Source organism: Bufo bufo, chromosome 6, assembly GCF_905171765.1.
Source record: "Bufo bufo chromosome 6, aBufBuf1.1, whole genome shotgun sequence".
Lineage (NCBI taxonomy): Eukaryota > Metazoa > Chordata > Amphibia > Anura > Bufonidae > Bufo > Bufo bufo.
Window position 1 is genome coordinate 349,757,049 of NC_053394.1, and position 20,431 is coordinate 349,777,479.

At 43.6% G+C, this 20,431-nt stretch overlaps 1 protein-coding gene across 1 annotated transcript in view; it reads left to right on the plus strand.

Annotated features, from left to right (window-relative positions):
* The first annotated feature begins 1,717 nt into the window (after positions 1-1,717).
* The window catches only part of CD40 (CD40 molecule), a 48,229-nt gene continuing 29,515 nt past the window's right edge, over positions 1,718-20,431 (plus strand). Inside the window, exons 1-5 of the mRNA XM_040437166.1 lie at positions 1,718-2,024; positions 16,128-16,197; positions 17,612-17,737; positions 18,519-18,665; positions 19,335-19,428. Coding sequence (XP_040293100.1) covers positions 1,977-2,024; positions 16,128-16,197; positions 17,612-17,737; positions 18,519-18,665; positions 19,335-19,428 — 485 coding nt within the window. The 5' untranslated portion in view covers positions 1,718-1,976. The remainder of the gene's footprint in view (positions 2,025-16,127; positions 16,198-17,611; positions 17,738-18,518; positions 18,666-19,334; positions 19,429-20,431) is intronic.

Below are 20,431 nucleotides of genomic sequence, written 5' to 3' on the forward strand. Positions count from 1 at the left end.
TTTTGGGCGATTATCTTGGTTAGGGTATGATTTTTGCGGGATAAAATGACGGTTTGATTGGCACTATTTTGGGGCGCGTGTGACTTTTTCATCCCTTGCTATTACACTTTTTGTAATGTAAGGTGACAAAAGATGGTTTATTTAGCACAGTTTTTATTTTTTACGGTGTTCATCTGAGGGGTTAGGTCATGTGATATTTTTATAGAGCCGGACGATATGGACGTGGCGATACCTAATATGTATACTTTTTTTTATTTATGTAAGTTTTACACAATAACAGCTTTTTTAAAACAAAAAAAATGATGTTTTAGTGTCTCCATATTCTGAGCCATAGTTTTTTTTATTTTTTGGGCGATTGTCTCAAGTAGGGGTTCATTTTTTGCGGGATGAGGTAACGGTTAGATTGGTACTATTTGGTGGGCATACGCCTTTTTGATCGCTTGCTGTTGTACTTTTTTATTTAGCACAGTTTTTATTTTTTATTTTTTTACGTTGTTCATCTGAGGGGTTAGGTCATGTGATATGTTTATAGAGCCGGTCGATACGGACGCATCGATACTTAATATGTAAACTTTTTTTTTTTCCTATTTTTTACCAATTTTTTTTAACTTTATTTGGGGAGAATGATGTTTTTGCTTATTTTTACTTGAAACTTTAATTTTTTTGGGGGGGGGGGAAACTTTATTTTTTCAACTTTATTTTTCACTTAATTTTTTGTCCCACTTTGGGACTTCAACTTTTGGGGGTCTAATCCTTTACAATGCATTCCAATACTTCTGTATTGGAATGCATTGGTTGTATTAGTAATACTGTGTGTATTACTCATACAGCTTCCGGCCTGTGAGATCCAGGGGGCTGGATCTCACAGGATCATCACCGGAAGGCAGCGCGATGCCTTCCTTAGGCATCGCGCTGCCTTCCATGCCATCGGGTTTCCCCTACAGCCCCACGGGGACCCGATGGCACTGCCGACCGCAACCGCCGCCGCATGTAAAAGTCGCAAACCGCAGGTCTGAATCGACCTGCGGTTTGCGGCAATCGCTGACACGGGGGATCACAGGACCCCCCTGGGCATTGAGCCAAGGTGCCTGCTCAATGATTTGAGCAGGCACCTTGTTCCGATCACCGACCGCCGGGCGGTGGTGATCGGAAATACACATGACGTACCAGTATGTCATGTGTCCTTAAGTACCAGGACAACATGAAGAGGTTGAAGGGAACCTGTCACCTGGAATTTGGGTATAGAGCTGAGGACATGGGTTGCTAGATGGCCGCTAGCACATCCGCAATGTCCAGTCCCCATAGCTCTGTGTGCTTTTATTGTGTCAAAAAAAAGATTTGATACATATGCAAATTAACCTGAGATGAGTCCTATCCCTGAGATGAGTCCAGCGTGAAGGAGCCCAGCACCGCCCCGCATCCTCCGAATCTCCTCCTTGCTCCTCGACGTCACAAAGCTAGAGCGCCGTAAACTTGCGATAACAATAAAATATTATATCCCTACATAATGTCTACCTTAATAATAGTGATAATAAGTTCAATAATGAAATGAATAGTTATTATTTCATTATTAGTTTTACGAACACTACCTTTAATATAAAGTCTCTACATTTTGTCGTGTTTTAAAACTGTGTGGATTCCCCTTTTAAAAATCCCCTAGTTCTTCCTGGATCCTATGTGGTTCCCAGTTTCACTTTCACTCAGCAGTAATCCTTGGGCGGGTCTTACTATCGAGAACACATAACAAGTCACTTGTCTGCTGTCTACCCTGGTCTTTGCAGTTGGTGATCTACCTGGATCCACTTGCTGAACCTCTTAAGCTTTCCTTTCTGGGTTATCTTCTTCATAATCTTCATGCTGTGTTTTTGATATTTTCCCAGAGGACCTTGAGATCCTGCGTGTCTACCACTACCTCTTTGTTGCTCCTGGGGCCATCCTATTGATATTGCCGTCCTTTGAAATTCTGTGGCCTTGCAATGTACCCTTGGATTATATTGTTGATTCTGTGTAGCCGCTATTGCCAGGTGAGACATGACTTAATGCTGCCTTCTTGTAAAAACAGGTTGGGTTCTTACAAATATTAATAGCTAGCAAACCCGGTTCTGCTCTGCCCTCATGTGTCTAGTATGCCTGCGTGCTATGTTCTACATCAGTCTTCTCATTGCTTCCCCAAGGAGTTAATACGTGTTTGTTCCTCATTTTTGACACCGGTAATTTCCTAGCACCTGCTGTTTGACTCCCTGGGGATTTTAACTGCAGACGTGAAATGCTGTGTGCTATCTAAATGTGTGCGTACTTAAGCATCCCACTGGAAGGCTAATTTTATGCCATGATCGACTGATCTGTTTAGTGTTAACTGTGAGTATATCTTGGAAAGTTGTACACCGTGGCATTACTGTTGTTTATGAAATAGCCTACAGAGGATTTTATTTAATGAAGCCACTGTTGAGCGAAAATTAATATCAGAAAATGCCTGAAAGCAAGTTAAAGGGGTTGTCTCATCATGGACAATGTGGGCATATCGCTAGGATATGCCCCCATTGTCTTATAGGTGCGGGTCCCACCTATAATCGAGAACGGAGCCCAGCAAGGTGGTGGCTGGAGGACTTCAATCCGGCCACCACCAAGCCGGCTCCCCATAGAAGTGAATGGAAGCATACTGCGCATACGCGGCCCCCGCTCCCATTCATTTCTATGAGGCCAACGGAAATAGCCCAGACAGTGCTCGGCTATTTTCGCCAGCCCCATAGAAAATGAATGGAGGCCTGCTGCGCATGCGCAGTGCGCCCTCTTTCACTTTCGGTGAAAGTGTGGGACCTGCACCTATAAGACAATGGGGGCATTTCCATGCGATATGCCCCCATTGTCCATGATGAGACAACCCCTTTAATTCAATTTAATACTGTTTCTTGTATTAAGCATAAAATCAGACTATATTGAAAGACTAAAGATTAGTGTTGAGCGAACTTGTGGTTTCAAGTTTGGCGTACAAGGTTCGGGTTAGCTAAAAATTCGGTTTTAGATTCCAATACCACGGACCATAAGTTATGGCCAGTTGTAGCGGAATCCATAATGAAATTCTTAGACCCCCCCCTCCTGTATTTAACTTATTGGTGGCCAGTGCGGCCCCCCCTCCCTCCCCAGTATTAATTGTAACCAGTGCGGCCCCCTCCCTCTATATTCATCGGTGGCCAGTGCGGATATTAAATATGACCAGTGCGGTCTCCCCCTCCCTCCCTCCCCAGTATTAAATATGAGCAGTGCGGTCTCCCCCTCCCTCCCTCCCCAGTATTAAATATGAGCAGTGCGGTCTCCCCCTCCCTCCCTCCCCAGTATTAAATATGAGCAGTGCGGCCTCCCCCTATTCATTGGTGGCCAGTGCGGATTCAAAGTATTGTGATCAGTGCGGCCTCTCCTCTCCTCTCCCCCCCCCCCCCCCCCATCATTGGTGGCAGCGGAGAGTACCGATCGGAGTCCCAGTTTAAATCGCTGGGGCTCCGATCGGTTACCATGGCAGCCAAGACGCTATTGCAGTCTTGGCTGCCATGGTTACTTAGCAACAAATAGAATCATTATACTTACCTGAAGAGCTGCGATGTCTGTTACCGGCCGGGAGCTCCTCCTACTGGTAAAGTGACAGGTCTGTGCGGCGCATTGCCTATAGACCTGTCACTTACCAGTAGGAGGAGCTCACGGCCGGTCACATAGATCGCAGCTCTTCAGGTAAGTATAATGCTGCTATTTGTTGCTAAGTAACCATGGCAGCCAAGACTGCAATAGCGTCTTGGCTGCCATGGTAACCGATTGGAGCTGTACGGATCCGTTCGGGGCCGCTTGTGAGAGCCTTCAAACGGAACTCACAAGCGGAGCCCCGAACGCTAGTGTGAAAGTAGCCTTAAATAGTTAAATATACAGAGGGTTGTGGTAATATAATAAAGGGGGGGCATCGCCACTCAGAACTTTTTGCATTATTTCTGTTTTGTGATGTCACTGATCTATTTCTGTACATTACCATGTATTTTATATTGTTGTAACATCACTGTGAGCCTTATTGCTGTACTGTGGCATTGTGCACATTATGCTCACTATTGTGACATCACTTTGTGCATTATCCCTGTGCAGTTGGGATATCAACATAATCCTAAGGTTCGCATGTTCTAAACTTTGCTTGATGGTGTTCATGGTGACGGGGGCCCTGGTTCAAATCTTGCTATGGGGTATCATTGGTCCTAGTTATGCAGTGTCACATTGCACATGCAGTCCTACTTTATTCGTCAAAATCCCTGCACTTTCTATACTTTAGAGTCCAGCTGGCGGTCAGAGGTGCACCTAGCCTTTCTGCTGCCTGAAGCGAAAATTGAAACTGGGCCCCCGCATGCTAAATTCTCATCCTAACCCTGCCCTTCAGCCCATACTTGGAAACCATACAGGTTAAGGCCTCATGCACACGACCGTTGCTGTGTTCCGTTCCGCAAAATGGAGTTCAGTTGTTCCGTGATCCGTTTCTGTTTTTGTTTCCCTGTGTCTTCCTTTATTTTTGGAGGATCACCAGACATGAAGGAATGTAAAAAAAAGTCTAAGACAGGTTTGCCATGCAAATGATAGGAAAAAAACGGACGCGGACGACAATCTTGTGTGCCTCCGCGTTTTTTAGCGGTCCCATTGACTTGAATGGGGCCGCAAACCGTTTTCCGCGAAAATAATAGGGCAGGTTATATTTTTTTGACGGACTGGAACCACGGATCAAGGACGCGGATGGCAAACGGTGCATTAGCCGAGTTTTCAACGGACCCATTGAAAATCAATGGGTCCACAGAGAATCACGAAAAACGGCGCAACGGACACGGAATAAAACAACGGTCGTGTGCATGAGGCCTAATACAGCACCACATACCTCTTACATCCAGTGATGTCTACTCTGATGTAGATGTTCTCTTTTCTCATCTTCTCCAGACCAGACATCTCTTGTCTCTCCAGAGTTTGACATACAGGCATCTTAGCTTTCTACTTTTCCATCATCCTGCCGCCCCCAATACTGTGCCCACTGTGCTCCCCAGTACTATACAGCATTAACAGATTATCCACACAGATAGGGCCCCCTTTAACAATTATTGGCACACAGTGCCCTAAAAAATAACTGTGCCAGCAAATAGTGTCCCTGACAGTAATAGTGCAGTAAACATAGTGTACCCTAAATATAATTGTGCTAAGCTGCTACTGTGCCAGGGTGCCTCCCACAGAAATAGTGTCCCCCAAAGTCTTACAAATAGTAATAATTCTATGCCAGAGTGCACTTAATGTTAACAGTGCCCCCAATAGTAATAATGCCCCCATTATGCCCTAGAAGTAATAATGTCCTCATAGTGCCCATACTATTAATCATGTCCCCTATAGTCCCCCAGTTTTAATAAAGCCAATCATAATACCCCCCAGTAGTGATAATCCCCCTTATAATGTGTGCGCAATAATGATGACGTCATAGTGCCGCGTGCAACAGCCTCAGATAGGCTTCAGCCCCAATGACGGTACCCTATTGGAGGGAACGGTGGGGCAGGTAGACATCCTGAGGATGGCAATACTGTTGAATATGGAGATGAGCGCTTCCACAATGGAAACCCTCAGTTGTCTCTAAGCGGCGCCTCCTGAGGCCATCTCCTCACCTCGCCTCTTTGGCCGTGCTCCCCTGCTGGCGATCTAATCAGTGAATAATAGCTAGCTCTGTAAGTACAGGGAAGTCAGTCACTGGATAGGATTGACCACTGGTTCATATTTTTCACGGATCCTTGCTAGGATTTGCTCTAAAAACTTTTTTTTTTCTTTTATAAACTTTGTTGCTCTTTACACTTATTTTACTTACGCTATGAGACTATATCATGTCATTGATCACTTCTATAATACACTGCAGTACTTCTGTAGACAGGGCTTAATAGGTAGAAATAGATGGCAGACCTGGAGGCCTTCATAAGGCTCCTGGCTTCCATCGTTGATCACAGGGATGATAATCAGGTGACCACTTTTAATGCAGGGGTTACTAAATTGCTGTTTCATGCAACATCTAAGGGGTTAAACAGCAGGAAGCAATAAAATGAAAGTAAAACCACTGTGGAATGCAGCCAGGAATTTTCCCAGCTCGGGCCACGTGTCCTAGTGTTACAACATTCGTTATGAAGGTCACGGTTGCATAAAGGCCTCTGAGCTGTTAACACATGTTTTTACTGTGGTCATTAAGGGGTGTGGGGATTCGCTCTGGTAGGCAGGTTAGCGGACGCAATATAGAGTGGACCAGGTTTTAAATCAATCTTCAGTGTTTATTCACACTCATAACAGAACAGAACAGTCCCTTTTTTGAGGCTTGGTGCTTGTTCACACACAGAAAAAACAAAATAACGTTCACCTGGTATCGTGGGTGTCAGTTCACACCCAGCTGAATGCTCAGCCTCAGAAAGTCCACTTGCAGGCTTTAAAGGGATTCTGTCATCAAGATTTTCGTTATGGAGCTGTTCATATCATCCTCTCAGTCTCCATTATCTAATTAAAAATATACTAGTTTTACCCCCACCTGTCCTTTCAGTTTGGATAAAAATCGGTTTTATTAATACGCTAATTACCTTACTAACAAGCCCAAGGGGTTGTCCCTCCGGCCGTTTGTGCCCAGCCGCGCCCCTTATCTCGTAGCCCAGCGCCACCCACTGCTAATTATGCACTACTCTCATTGCCAATGGTGCGCCGTAATCTCGCACATGCGCCCTAAATCCACTGGTCAGCCCACGAGTGAAGTGCGCAGACAGCTGGTGCATGCGCGCTTCGTTCGCTGAGGCTGCTGCCAGGACACCGCGCGGGCGCTGACCAGTGAATTTAGTGCGCATGCGCGAGTTTACGGCGCACCATCGGCGATGAGAGTAGTGCATAATTAGCAGTGGGTGACGCCGGGCTACGAGATAAGGGGCGCGGCTGGGCACAAATCGTTGGAGGGACAGCCCCTTGGGCACGTTAGTAAGGTAATTAGCATATTAATAAAACTGATTTTTATCCAAAATGAAAGGACAGGTGGGGGTAAAACTAGTATATATTTAATTAGATAATAGAGACTGAGAGGATGATATGAACAGCTCCATATCAAAAATCTTGATGACAGAATCGCTTTAAGGCGCCCAGCTCGCCTGACACACGGCCTTCAGACCTCAGCGCAGAGAGCTCCCAAAACCACAGCTTCACTGTGAAGTGGAGGATAATCCACACAGCTGAGACCGCTGGCTGGGTTTTTATATCCCAGCCAAAACCCGGCCTGGAGCGTGGGGAGAAGCCACCCACCCTGCACTTTGGCTGCTCCCAATAAGAGGCGGCCCGGATCGGCTCTACAGCCATACTAACTAACAAATAGTGTCAACCAGCACTAACTGCCGCTGACACTTAAAATTACTGGCTTTTACCTCACTGAGGCCAGGAATCTCGGTGACACATGCCTTCCGTCAATGACGGACCCTTGCGCCTTCCTACAGGGGACATTAAGCGTTGGTGTCCTGTGGTGCTGTAGAGAGGGTGCTCAGTCTACTGCTCTAAAACATTTGATTGTTGCATTCAAGAGTGATTTAAGGCATGATCAAATGGGTCTCCTCCTCCTTTTAATCAGGTCACCCATTTTCCCAGTGATCCAATTGGGAACTGGAAATCCAATATACAGAAAGAACCCCAGGGCTTTCTGTATACTAAGGGTACGGCCAGATGGTCAGGTTTCTGGATGCAGTTTTGGAAGTCAAACCAGGAGTGAATAAAAAAATAAAAATAGAAATCACATCTGCCCTTTATACTTCCTTTCCTGATCCACTCCTGATTTTGGCTTCCAAAACTGCACGCAGACACCTGACCTTGTGGCCGTACCCGTAGCGTGTTGTCAGGTCTGTTAGGGCAACAGCCAAATGAAAGTATTAGCACATAAAAGTATGCAAATGCATGATACTACTCCTGATAATAAAAGCTCCACAAAATGAACATTTGTCCTGCTCTCCCTGTTGTCTACTTAGTGCTGTCAGCAGTCTGTATAGTCAAAACTAGTGTCAGACACCCAGGGGCGGACTGGGAACTTAAAGTGGCCCTGGACAAAATACTAAAATTGGCCCCGTTTTGTAGTCGGCTCCAAATTGATGGAAGGCAGGGCCAACACAAGTAGGCGGGGCCAGCAATACCGTATTGCGGCACATTATACCACCCCAACTGAGCCAAATACTGCCCCATCAGCACAAAATGAACCCCCAAATTCTTCCACTGGCCGGCCGTGAGGAGGGCTCAGGCGGCCCCTTGGGCATCGGCTCACCAGGAAATTTCCCTGTGAGGTCTATGGCCAATCCGTCCCTACAGACACCCTTTAAAGACAATACAGAGCTGCATGGCAGCAGAATACACTTGACTAGTAGGGAGCCCAGGCAAAAAGACATTACTAGTAGCCTTCTACATTTCCTGAACACTTGTACTGGAATAGAATATATTTTGAACTAACCTTTCAAAAAAGGGAAGAAAGTAAATGATTTTATGACAAAGAAATATTCCCAGAGATGGGTATTTGCCTTTATTTCCTTCTTTCTTTTTTAATTTCCCATGCTTCCTTGTCCAGTGTTTATTGATTGCCTTCATTATAAATTGGGTAAACAGGTTTTTCCCCATGTTAGGATTAAGTAATTTCCAACTTTATTATTACGTAATGAAAAGTTTTGCAACTATCTGCCTGAATGACTGTATAAAATATGTTTTGTGCTGTTTTTGTTTCTTCTCATTGCTACTACTTTGCGGTGTTTGGGGTACCATTCTGGGGTTCCACTTGTTTTGATTGATACAATTAGTGCCTTTTTGGGGTAAATAACCCTATTGCTGTTTATTACATTTTTTGAGAGACGAGATAGGTAAAACAACAGTACAATAACATGATAGGTTTGAAGCTTAGCTCATTACAGATGTGTATTAACTGTATACTTTTTTTTAAAAAAATTTCCCCCATAAGAAAGCATTTTTAAGGAAAAATGTTTCTAGTTTTAGTTAGAATTTTCTATTTGTTTCCTCTATAAACCTTGGGGGTCATTTATGACGAGATATACGCGTATATATTCTCTCACATGCCATGTTGCAGCACAATCTGCGACTTCTTCTGTGCTCGGGGAAGGGGACTGGCTGGCAGGCCCATCTCCTTCATCATTTTCTATGCCTGGTTTAGGTGTAGAAAATGGTCTAAATGTAAGACATCAAGGAATATCTTACATTTAGAATCGGCAGTGGATATGCAGAAATTATGTAGAGGCCGGTACATAACTTCAGAGACCCACAGTCCTAATAAATCTGCCCCTTTGTTACTCTTTTATTAACACTTATTTTCGTTACGCTGTGAGACTAAAATACACCGCAGTACTTCAGTGTAAACAGCGTTGAACTGGAGCATCCAGGGCCTACCAGTAAAATTGAATCTGGGAGCCCACTGTAAAGTTACATGCAAATGTTTCCTAACCCCACAGTGACAGCACCAAAATGCTGCAATTTTAATAATTATGGTTCCCCTGCAGTTACATCGAGAGGGCAGGTCCCTGGGAAAAGAGGATACAGACTAGTCTGACCGTGTACCTAGAAGCTATCTCAGCCACTGGAAGTATCGATAATAATAAACAGGATAGTTTGTTAAATAATCTATGGACTTGTAGGCTGGTTGAGATACTGAACGCTGTCTATCTATATGTAGTGCAGTCAGTTTACTGCGTTATGTGGCACTTGTATAGTGGGTTGGGGACTAGGGGCCCACCTCACTCTGGGGCCCACTGAGGGATTTACCTGTTCCCCTGTGGGCCAGTCCAAGACTGAATGTAAAACTGAAAGGCTTCCAGAGGCAGGGCATAATAGATAAAAATAGATGGCAGACCTGGAGGCCTTCATTAGGCTACGGGCTTTCATGACAACCCATCAGTGATCACAGAGATGATAATGAGATGACAGAGAGAACCTCTCCCTCTGTAAACTACACAGATACTGTGGTTGCTATTTCAACCAACATCTAAGAAGTGAAACAGTAGAGATTTGAGATTCTGGGGCCCCTCTAGGGCCTGTTTTACCGGCTAGGGCAGCGCTAAAGCCCTCCCATTAGTGCTGGTGATGTCACCGGACTCACTGCTAGGTGGAAGCCTTTGCCTAGCATTCCCATGGGGAGACCTGGTACATCACTGAATCTGCTGAAAAAGCCCTTGCCCTGAGCATGAAATGCTCCGATGCTCAACTCGGAGGGGCTGCCTGTGGGAAGTAGGGGTTGAGACTTGAGTATTACAAGGTTGGGGGGTGTCCTTGTACAATTTGGCACTGTCCAATCAGTGATGATCCTGCTAGTCTGTTTAGTTACACACCCTCTTGACACCCCTTTGTAAATTCATTTGTAAACCTTCAGGGGGAATTTTAGAAGAACACGCTACAAAGAGTTCAAAGAAAAGATGCTTTATGGGGATTAGAAGTTTGTCAAGATATGTCAGTTGTGGTGTAAAATCTAAGAAGGGAACGCTGCATATGTTTATAGATGTAAATAACATGAGGCGTTTTTTTATTCAGTCTCGTATCCATTAATGTGACATTTTTGGCCAAATATAAATATGCTGGAGAAAGGCTGTATTTGCCTGAAACCTTGCCGCACTGGATATGACACTGGATTAAAGAGGACCTTAAATCAGGCTAGCTCTAGTCAAATTATTATCCTACCTTATAGGGCCATGGCACTTTTTTTTAATTTTTATAAAGAACCCCCACTGTTCGTCCGCTGTTGGCCCCGTATATTTTGGCGCCTTATATTATAATGAGGCGACTCGGTTATACTAGGCAGAGACTTAGCCAGGAAGAATAAGCTCGCGAGAACTTGAGCTCATTCTCCCTGGCTAAGAGCCGAGTCGCCTCATTATAATATAAGGCGCCAAAATATGGGGCCAACAGCGGACAAACGGGGGGGTTCTTTAGAAAAAAAAAGTGCCATGGCATCAGTGGGGGCCGCCCTATAAGGTAGGATCATAATTAGACTAGAGCTAGCCTGATGAAAGGTCCTCTTTTAAACACCTCATCTTATTTTTATCCATAAACATGTGCTGCCTCCCCTTTTATTTTTGGATAGTGCATGTGGGAAGTATGGACCAAGCTTGCTGAAGCGTGCACTAGCAGGACATTCTTTTTTTTCTTAGAGATGATGTCCACTTTTTGTTTATTGCAATATCAGGTGTGGTGACTGGTCATCTTTAGGGTCCCTGTACAAGTTACGTATTTGTATACATAAAACTCGCATGAAAACAGCATAAAAAACCACGCATAAATTCACACTGTTTATCACGGTTTTGTGTTTGTTTTTTTTTTCATTTTTTATTTTTTTTGGTAGATTTTTGTGCAGATTTTAGGGGTCGTTTACCATAGGCATATGTCAGTTGCAGATTGCGGCACTATGGTTAGGGATCTTTCACACTTGCGTTCTTTTCTTCCGGCATAGAGTTCCGTCGTCGGGGCTCTATGCCGGAAGAATCCTGATCAGTTTTATCCTAATGCATTCTAAATGGAGAGAAATCCGTTCAGGATGCATCAGGATGTCTTCAGTTCCGGTCAAAATCCTGAACACTTGCCGCAAGGCCGGATCCGGAATTAATGCCCATTGAAAGGCATTGATCTGGATCCGGCCTTAAGCTAAACGTCGTTTCGGCGCATTGCCGGATCCGACGTTTAGCTTTTTCAGAGTGGTTACCATGGCTGCCGGGACGCTAAAGTCCCGGCAGCCATGGTAAAGTGTAGTGGGGAGCGGGGGAGCAGTATAATTACCGTCCGTGCGGCTCCCCGGGCGCTCCAGAGTGACGTCAGAGTGCCCCATGCGCATGGATGACGTGATCCATGTGATCACGTGATCCATGCGCATGGGGCGCTCTGACATCATTCTGGAGCGCCCGGGGAGCCGCACGGACGGTAAATATACTGCTCCCCCGCTCCCCACTACTACTATGGCAGCCAGGACTTTAATAGCGTCCTAGGTGCCATAGTAACACTGAACGCATTTTGAAGACGGCTCCGTCTTCAAATGCTTTCAGTTCACTTGTGTTTTTCCGGATCCGGCGGGCACCTCCGGCAAATGGAGTGCACGCCGGATCCGGACAACGCAAGTGTGAAAGAGCCCTTAGTTGTGACTTCTCATGCCAGGTCTAAAAAAGTGGGCATGGTTTCTACACCTGTTTTAGGTGTAGAAAAATGTCTAAATATAAGACAGCTCGGAAGCTGTCTTACATTTAGAAGCGCCGCTGGCCGACGCCTCTGCATAACTTTGGCTGATCCACCTCCAGCTATAGGGCTTTATTAAGACGGCGTTTAAAATGCCGGTCTTAATAAATGTCCGCCTTTTATGTTTACGTTAACAACCCCATTGAAAAGTCTATGAGGAAAACCACTAACTATTAGGTGTGGAATTGCACAAACAATTGGCATGCTGCGGATTATAAAATCTTCACGTCAGTTTCCGCACGTAAAAAAAAAGCTAACTGAAACATGATATTTGGCAAATTTCATTCACTTTGCTCGTACTATATTACGCTGCCGTTTTTCTGGGTGAAAATCCAAATAGAAAAAAAATACGTAATCTACACTGTGTGCAGGTATCCTAATTGTGTCTGCTGTAAAGCGAATCTTGAAAGCTATTCGGACAAGATGTAAAAGAGAGCTTGTGAAGACCATGTAAAGAGATGAGAAACACATCCAATCAGAAAAAAATATTCTATGGGGTGGGGGGTATTTATTATGATGGTAATAGTTAAAGTCAGATTTGTTTGAGTCTGCGTCTACGTACTTTGGCGCTCCTGTGAACACCGTGGCCTTCTCTCTACTTTTCCTAGGCCAGTGACGACACATTCATTGGCCACGTGGCCTAGGAGCAGCTCAGCCCCATTCAAGTAATTGGGGCTGATCTGCAAAACCAAACACAGCTGCTATACAATGTACGACACTGCGCTTGGTGAGAGGAGCGCCGCTGCCTTCTCAAAGTAGCTGATCGGCAGGGGTCCCGGGTGTCGGACCACCACCTATCAGATACTGATGACTTATCCAGAGAATAGGTCATTAGTTAAAAGATCTTGGAAAACACTTTTAAAGCCTGCATTATGAAATGCAATGTTTGATGCCCCCCCCCCTTCACACACAGACATTTTAGTATACATATTTTAATGAATTACAAAGTTCTTAAAATTAAAATCAACAATGGGAATAATTCTTTAGCTTGTTGACGTCACTGAACCTTTTCACTTCTGAAAATTATTTGTAAACTTGTCCTCATAAGTTATGTTTTTACAGATACTACTTAAACTGGAATTTTAAAAATGAGCTGAAAAGAGGAACTTACATATTTCTAAAGGAAATGTTTTTATTTTCAAATAATGAGAAGTAAATGGTGCAGAATAACCTCTGTAACCTTCCTATAAACATATTTGTCTGTACACCCATGTTCGCCAGTCAATGGTAAGGGTGTCATGGAGTCGGTAGTGAAACGCTCTCCAGTGGACTCTTAGGTTTCTTTCACACGGGCGTTCCGGATGCGTCGCGTGTGCATTGCGGGAAAACCGCGCGAGTAGGCACGCAATTGCAGTCAGTTTTGCGTTTTGGTATTGCGTTTCGATGTTAATTTTTTTCCGCACGAGTGCAATGCGTTTTGCACGCGCGTGAAAAAAAAACTGACTGTGGTTCCCAGACCCGAACCCGGACTTCTTCACTGAAGTTTGGGTTAGGTGTTCTATTAATTTTATTATTTTCCCTTATAACACATTAATACAGAATGCTTACAAAAATGTGGATTGAGGGGTTAAAAAATAAAAAAAATTAACTCGCCTCATCCAATTGATCGCGCAGCTGGCATCATCTTCTTGCTTCTTCTTTCAGGACCTGCAAAAGGACCTTTAATGACGTAATCGCGCCCAGGTGACGTCAGCGCAGGTCCTGCTGAATGCTAGCTAGCAAGCTGTCTTACATTTTTTCCGTCACTGGGATACACCGAAGTTATGACCCACCGCCAGTGCAGGGGCTTTATTAAGACTGACATTTTGAACCCCCAATGTGTTTATTTTATGGTAAGAGTGCACTGCATGGCACTTATGTATTACAATGTATTGTGTGTTAACCTGGTGCCCCTTGTCTGCGATTCTGTCCCCACACCCAGGCGTCGGGCTTCCTCACTCCTCCCCGCTGCCGCTGACAGGCACGGGCGGAGGGGTTCTTAGCTGGGGTCTGCGCTCCTGCTGCTGGAATTCCCCTTCTGGCTCTGAGTTCCTTGTGTGCATATAGGGCAGTGATGGGGAACCTTTTACAGACCAAGTGCCCAAACTGCAACCCAAAACCCACTTATTTATTGCAAAGTGCCAACAAGGCAATTAAACCTGAATACTACAGTCCGATAAGGTATATCTTCTATGTACTTTATCATTTAGCTATTAAAGCCTGCCTACATTCAATGCGCTGCCTGTGCTGTTCATACTGCGCCCTGCGCTGATGAATGGCAGTAGAAGTCTAAGGCATATTGGTACACCACAGACTTTTTCCAGGGTGCGGGTGCCCACAGAGAGGGCTCTGAGTGCCGCCTCTGGCACTTGTGCCATAGGTTCACCACCACTGATATAGGGTGTGTGTGCGGGTGTGTCTCTCCTCCTTATGTGAGGCAGCACGCACACGCCCTCTATCTTCCCCAGCCTATGGCTGGTCTGCTGGATGTATTTTAAGGCGCCTCCTAAAGGAAGACGCCTGAACAACTTAGTCAATGTGTTTAATGGGATTCTGCTTTACTGTGTACTGGACCCTGCTTCTTCTTTAAACTGACTTTGCCTATTTGCTGCCTGCCCCTGACCTAGGCAAAGTACATGAACGTAGTCCTATTTGCTGCCTGCTTTGACTTCGGCCTTCGTACCCTGACTACGCTTCTGCCTGATCAGCCTCTGGGTGTCCCGTATCACCTGGAGGTCAGTCCTGTGGGTCCACATCACACCACTGTGGGTCCACATTGCTGTGGATAACATTTCATTTGTAATAGAGTGGGAAACCCCCTAAAGGGATTGTGTAGTGCTACAATATTGATCAGCAGATCAGTGGGGGACAACTCCTACAATCAGATTAGTGGGATTCCCAAGAGTCAACTTGCCGACCTGACATTGATGACCTATCTTGAGGATAGGTCATCAGTATCGTGGTCCTGCACAATCCCTTTAAAGGGAACCTGTCACCGGGATTTTGTGCATAGAGCTGAGGACATGGGTTGCTAGATGGCCGCTAGCACATCCACAATACCCAGTCCCCAAAGCTCTGTGTGCTTTTATTGTGTAAAAAAACCCGATTTGATACATATGCAAATTAACCTGAGATGAGTCCTATACGTGAGATGAGTCAGGGACAGGACTCATCTCAGGTTAATTTGCATATGTATCAGATCGGGTTTTTTACACAATAAAAGCACACAGAGCTATGGGGACTGGGTATTGTGGATGTGCTAGTGACCATCTAGCAACCCATGTCCTCAGCTCTATACCTAAAATCCCAGAGACTGGTTCCCTTTAAGTCCTTGATTAACCTCTGCATACTAGAAATCTATGTGGTGAACAGATTACTGAAGTGCAAAATACAAGTCATGCACCAAGTAAAGTTTTAAACCAGCAGGTTTTCTGCATAGAAAATACTCCTAGAAAATAGTCCTAGTCATCATAAAGACGGACGGAACCTTCGAAATAGTTCTATTCTTCATAGAAAATCAATACTAACACACATTTTATTATCAACCAGCAGAACAGAGATTACTAATATGAACTTTTCACATGAGGGAAAACTTACACTTAATGAATACCTTAACTTTTGCTATCCTCAACAAATGCTGCTTGAGACAGGTTCTTATTAGAGGCAGTTCTCGGTGTAGGAAGACCTGGCTAATAGCTCACAAAGGGGCTCATTTATGAAAACTAGTGCAACCACTTTCAATTTATATAGCAGAGGTGAGAAAATTATTTGCGACTGGACAATGTATTTTATGCAGCCAGTTTTATACAATAAATGGGCCCAAATGACCAGTCTCCAAGAACAGGTCAGGATGTACGACTGATGGTTAATGTTTCTTCTTCTTTTTGTAGTGCTCAGAATTGCTGTGTGATGTGAACGAATATGAGAAAGACGGTCAATGTTGTTCTTTATGTATGCCAGGTGAGTGCATTTCTGATTCAACTCACTAAGGAGCAGAATTTATCATGAGAAGATGTTCTGAAGTCAGTTTTGCTTAAGTCATTTTTGCTCCAAACTTATCAAACGTTGAACATGGTTTGATAAGTCTTGGCACATCTTTAAGCTTTCACCATAATTGTTAATGGATATACACAATTACGTCTCCAATAATAGCAGATCACAGTATTTATAGGGACGCTAAAAATAAAATAACAAGCCAACTTTATTCTGTTATTTGGTGGAATTAGATTCTAACCTTTAACATTTTAAATCAGATTTTTTTTTTACAGATTGTGTAACATTGTTCATGGTTTAGAAAAAAGGAACTGCTTTTTTCTTGGAAAAAGTGTCATTCTTCTCCATGGAATGTGTCTGGTATTCTCCTTGAACTGTCTCAGCTTGTAAGAGGGTGGTTGAGGGTTCCCCCTTTAAAAACCATATTGATTAAAAAAGGCACTCCAATAAAAAATACCCTCCCATGCAGTGAGTTCCTATCTGACTGTGGGTGTGTTGTACTGTACTCACATCATGTGGTTCCTGCGCAGTCTTGCCTGGCCTGCCCTGGTGACTTCTGCTAATTGCTCATTTACACGTGAATTAAAAGTACTTTTTTCCAGAATGAAACAATGGATCACTACGTGAAGGGTATCTATTTTATTCAGCTGAGCTAGCCCTACAAAGCCTTGTGCTTGATTTAACAGTAAATTTTAAGGCAGATAACTCCTTTAAGAACTTGTACAAGACTTTTCTTCTCTATTGGCACCATGATATAAGCAAAGAAAAAAGTATCAACTAGTCCAAGAGTTACACCACACTTCTGTCCTTCTAAAGTATTCATACAGCTGAGGGTTCTTGCCGTGCGGTTTTCAAGACAGTGACAAGAATGTACAGGTCCATTCTTGGTGCAGTTACCGTTTGGACCCTTCACAAAGCCACAGAGCCACATTTGATGGAGCTAAACCTAAAGCACGAGAACCCACGGCAGATACCACAGCACAGCAGAGCTAAACCTAAAGCACGAGAACCCACGGCAGATACCACAGCACAGCGGAGCTAAACCTAAAGCACGAGAACCCACGGCAGATACCACAGCACAGCGGTTTCTGCCATGGGATACCCACCCTAAAGTCCCTCTCTTTTGAGATGGGGGAGTGGCATGAAACTGGGAGAAGAGAACCATTATTATTTGTATTCTAGCGCCCTTCTTCCCTGTGTATGACCCATGTGTCCATAAATGATAAGAATAGATTAGAACACGATTTATCAAGTGTCTCCGTGAACTTTGTCTTCTGCAAATTTTACTTCAGTGACCTGCCTTCATTTGCTATTTTTTACAGTTCGTATATTAGGCTAGTTATTTTTCATGTGTTTTAATGCCTGAATTCATCCTTCACAGGAAAGTGGTTGTTGAGAGACTGCACAAAGCAAAATGACACTGTGTGCATCACCTGTTCTGCCGGCGAATACCAGGATAAATACCACAGAGAAACTAGCTGTTTGCTGCACAAAGAATGCAATGAACGTACGTGTGACCTATCTGTTGTTTCTCTTCTGTGCTACATTTTCCCTGTGGTGCTTGTTCAGACATATTGGGTAGTAATATAGGAAATAGTGCTGTGAATTCAATCTCAGATATTTCACTTCATTTCTAACCGTAGGCAGGTGACAACTTTGTTTTTGTGCCTGTTTACAGTAAGTGCCAATGCCAAAAATATAGTTGACCCAATACTATGAGTGGTTGAAGCATATACTTTAACTTTTATCATTTGTAGTGTATAGGAGCTACTGTAAATTGACAAATTTTTGACTGTTTGCAAAGTTGCTTAATTTTTTTATTGTAGATACATTGCAGAAATTAAAGAACCCTAAATGGATTGTGCCTAGGATAGGGAAAAAATATCTGATCGGTAGGGATCTGACTGCTGGGATTTATTCTCTATTGGATTACTGGAGATAACTGAGAACTGTTCTTAGCTATCTCAGGAAAAGGGGGGTGGTCATCTGTTATGGAGATGGGAGGTGGTCATGTGTTGCTTGTGGCCACGACACCACTGAAGCCAGTTATTGACTGCAGCAGAGTATGTGACCATACCCATGCACCTCCAGATGTAAACAGTCCGGGGACAGGAACGTGAACATGTGGCATCCAGAGCGGGGAAACAGGAAAATATGAATCTTCTATTTACTGAGAGAGGTGACGGGTGTCAGATAAAAAGCCTACATTCCTAGAGAACCCCTTTAAGCTCGTCCGCTATTTCTCTCTGTACAATAGTTTTCTAACCAACTTGTTTTTCCTACTTTAGAGCTTGGATTTGAGAAGATAAGCGAAGGAAACCTAACCACAAATGTAAACTGCAGATGTCAAGTAGGAAAGCACTGCTCGAGTGCAGCCTGCGAAACATGTGTGTTGAACAAAGCGTGTGGTCCAGGAGAAGGAGTTGTGCAAAGAGGTAAGATGTGGCCGGCTGTACTGGGTACCAGAGGTGCGCCTCAAGCATCCTGTAAGAAATGTTCTCTATGCCGTTCTCTGTTGGACCAAGTATCATGTTTATTACACCTCAGTGTTAACAGTGACTACAACTGACCATGTCATCCAGGCATAGTGAATATCACAGATAACCTCTTTAATACCGGATCCTCTCTTTTTAATATAGTGCTTAGTTAGGGCATGTTCACATATGCGTTGGACGCTCTGTTCGGGTGTCTATCACAGAGTTTGTCAAAAATAGCAGAGAAAAAAATCCTGCATGCACAAACATTCTCCAGAACGGAATCTTAACAGACCCCACTATAGTCATTGGGGCCTGTTTGGCTCTGTTTATTTCAGTTATGTGTCCAATCCGTCACTTCCGTTATTTTTGTTGTTTTGTTACGGAGCAAAACAACTGAAATAATAGCACTGATGTGAACATGTGAATTTTTTTAGATTACTTTTTGACTCTGAAGTATTTAACATTGTATACAGTTACATACAGCGTTGACAAGCGTGGTCTGGTTATTTAGGGATGGCATGATTATGACGTGGTATTTTACAAGTTATAGTAATCATTTTAATTTATTACATTTTTTTAACATATTTTGGTAGCTTTTTACACTCTCTTATGTATTTATTTTCCCAGCTACTAGTGTTTCTGACACCAAATGCTCACCATGCAATGTGGGGACGTATTCTGATACAGAATCAGAGATTGAGCCATGTAAAGACTGGAGCAAGTAAGTAATCACTTATATACCCTGGACCCTGGTTCAGAACAGTTTTATGTGATATAAATGTCAATAGATAAGTGTACAGCTCCAATGATGTGGTCTTTTAAGCAGAAGATTTCCAATAATTAATTTAGTTATGTAATATTATTATCTAGCATATGTAATAAATCTTCATTAAATTTTTCAATTTTTTAACTGAGTAAATTTAACCCCTTCCCTTTTTCATTTTTATTTTCTTGACCCCGTCTAATTTAGTAAATCTGATGTCTGTCACTTCATATGGTAATTGCTTTGGAACGCTTTTACTTATCCAAGCCCTTCTAAGACTATTTTCTCATGACACATTGTGCTTCATTTTAGTGGTAAATTTGAGTTGAAACATTTTACCTCTGTTTATAAAAAAATAAAAGACAGATTTCGCGGGAACAGTTCTTGTGTGTTCTGTCCCCTGAGGTACCAGTACACTGTAAAACTCCCAAAACGTACTCTTTTTTTTTGGAAAGAAAACCATTCAAGGAATTCACCTAGGGCTATAGTGATCGGCTTGACCCCACAGGTGCTTCATAGAATATTTTTAAGATTGGGACACATTAAAAATTATGTTGGATTTCCATTATATGTAGTTTTAACTCACTGAAAGGGATCGACGATTTAAAAAGAAAAAACGACAAAACTTAAAACATATATTTCTGGTTAAAATATATTAGTCCCTTGATTGAAATAAATATAAAAGGCTCTGGTGAGTGTGTATCAGATAGGGGGGGATTCTCCAACCCCCACAGTTTAAGTGGACAGTCAGCTGGCTGTTTGCACTATGTCCAGTGAGCCAGAGCTGATCCAGAGTAACAAAACCTCACCGCTAATGCGGTAACAGTGATCAAGCTGGGACTCTAATTGTGTCCAGTCCCAGTGCTGTCAACACAGTATTAGATAGCTAGCGTCACTAAAGCATCGGATGAGACCCATGTACCGTATTAGATTCCATGATCTCACGGGACCCTAGCTACCT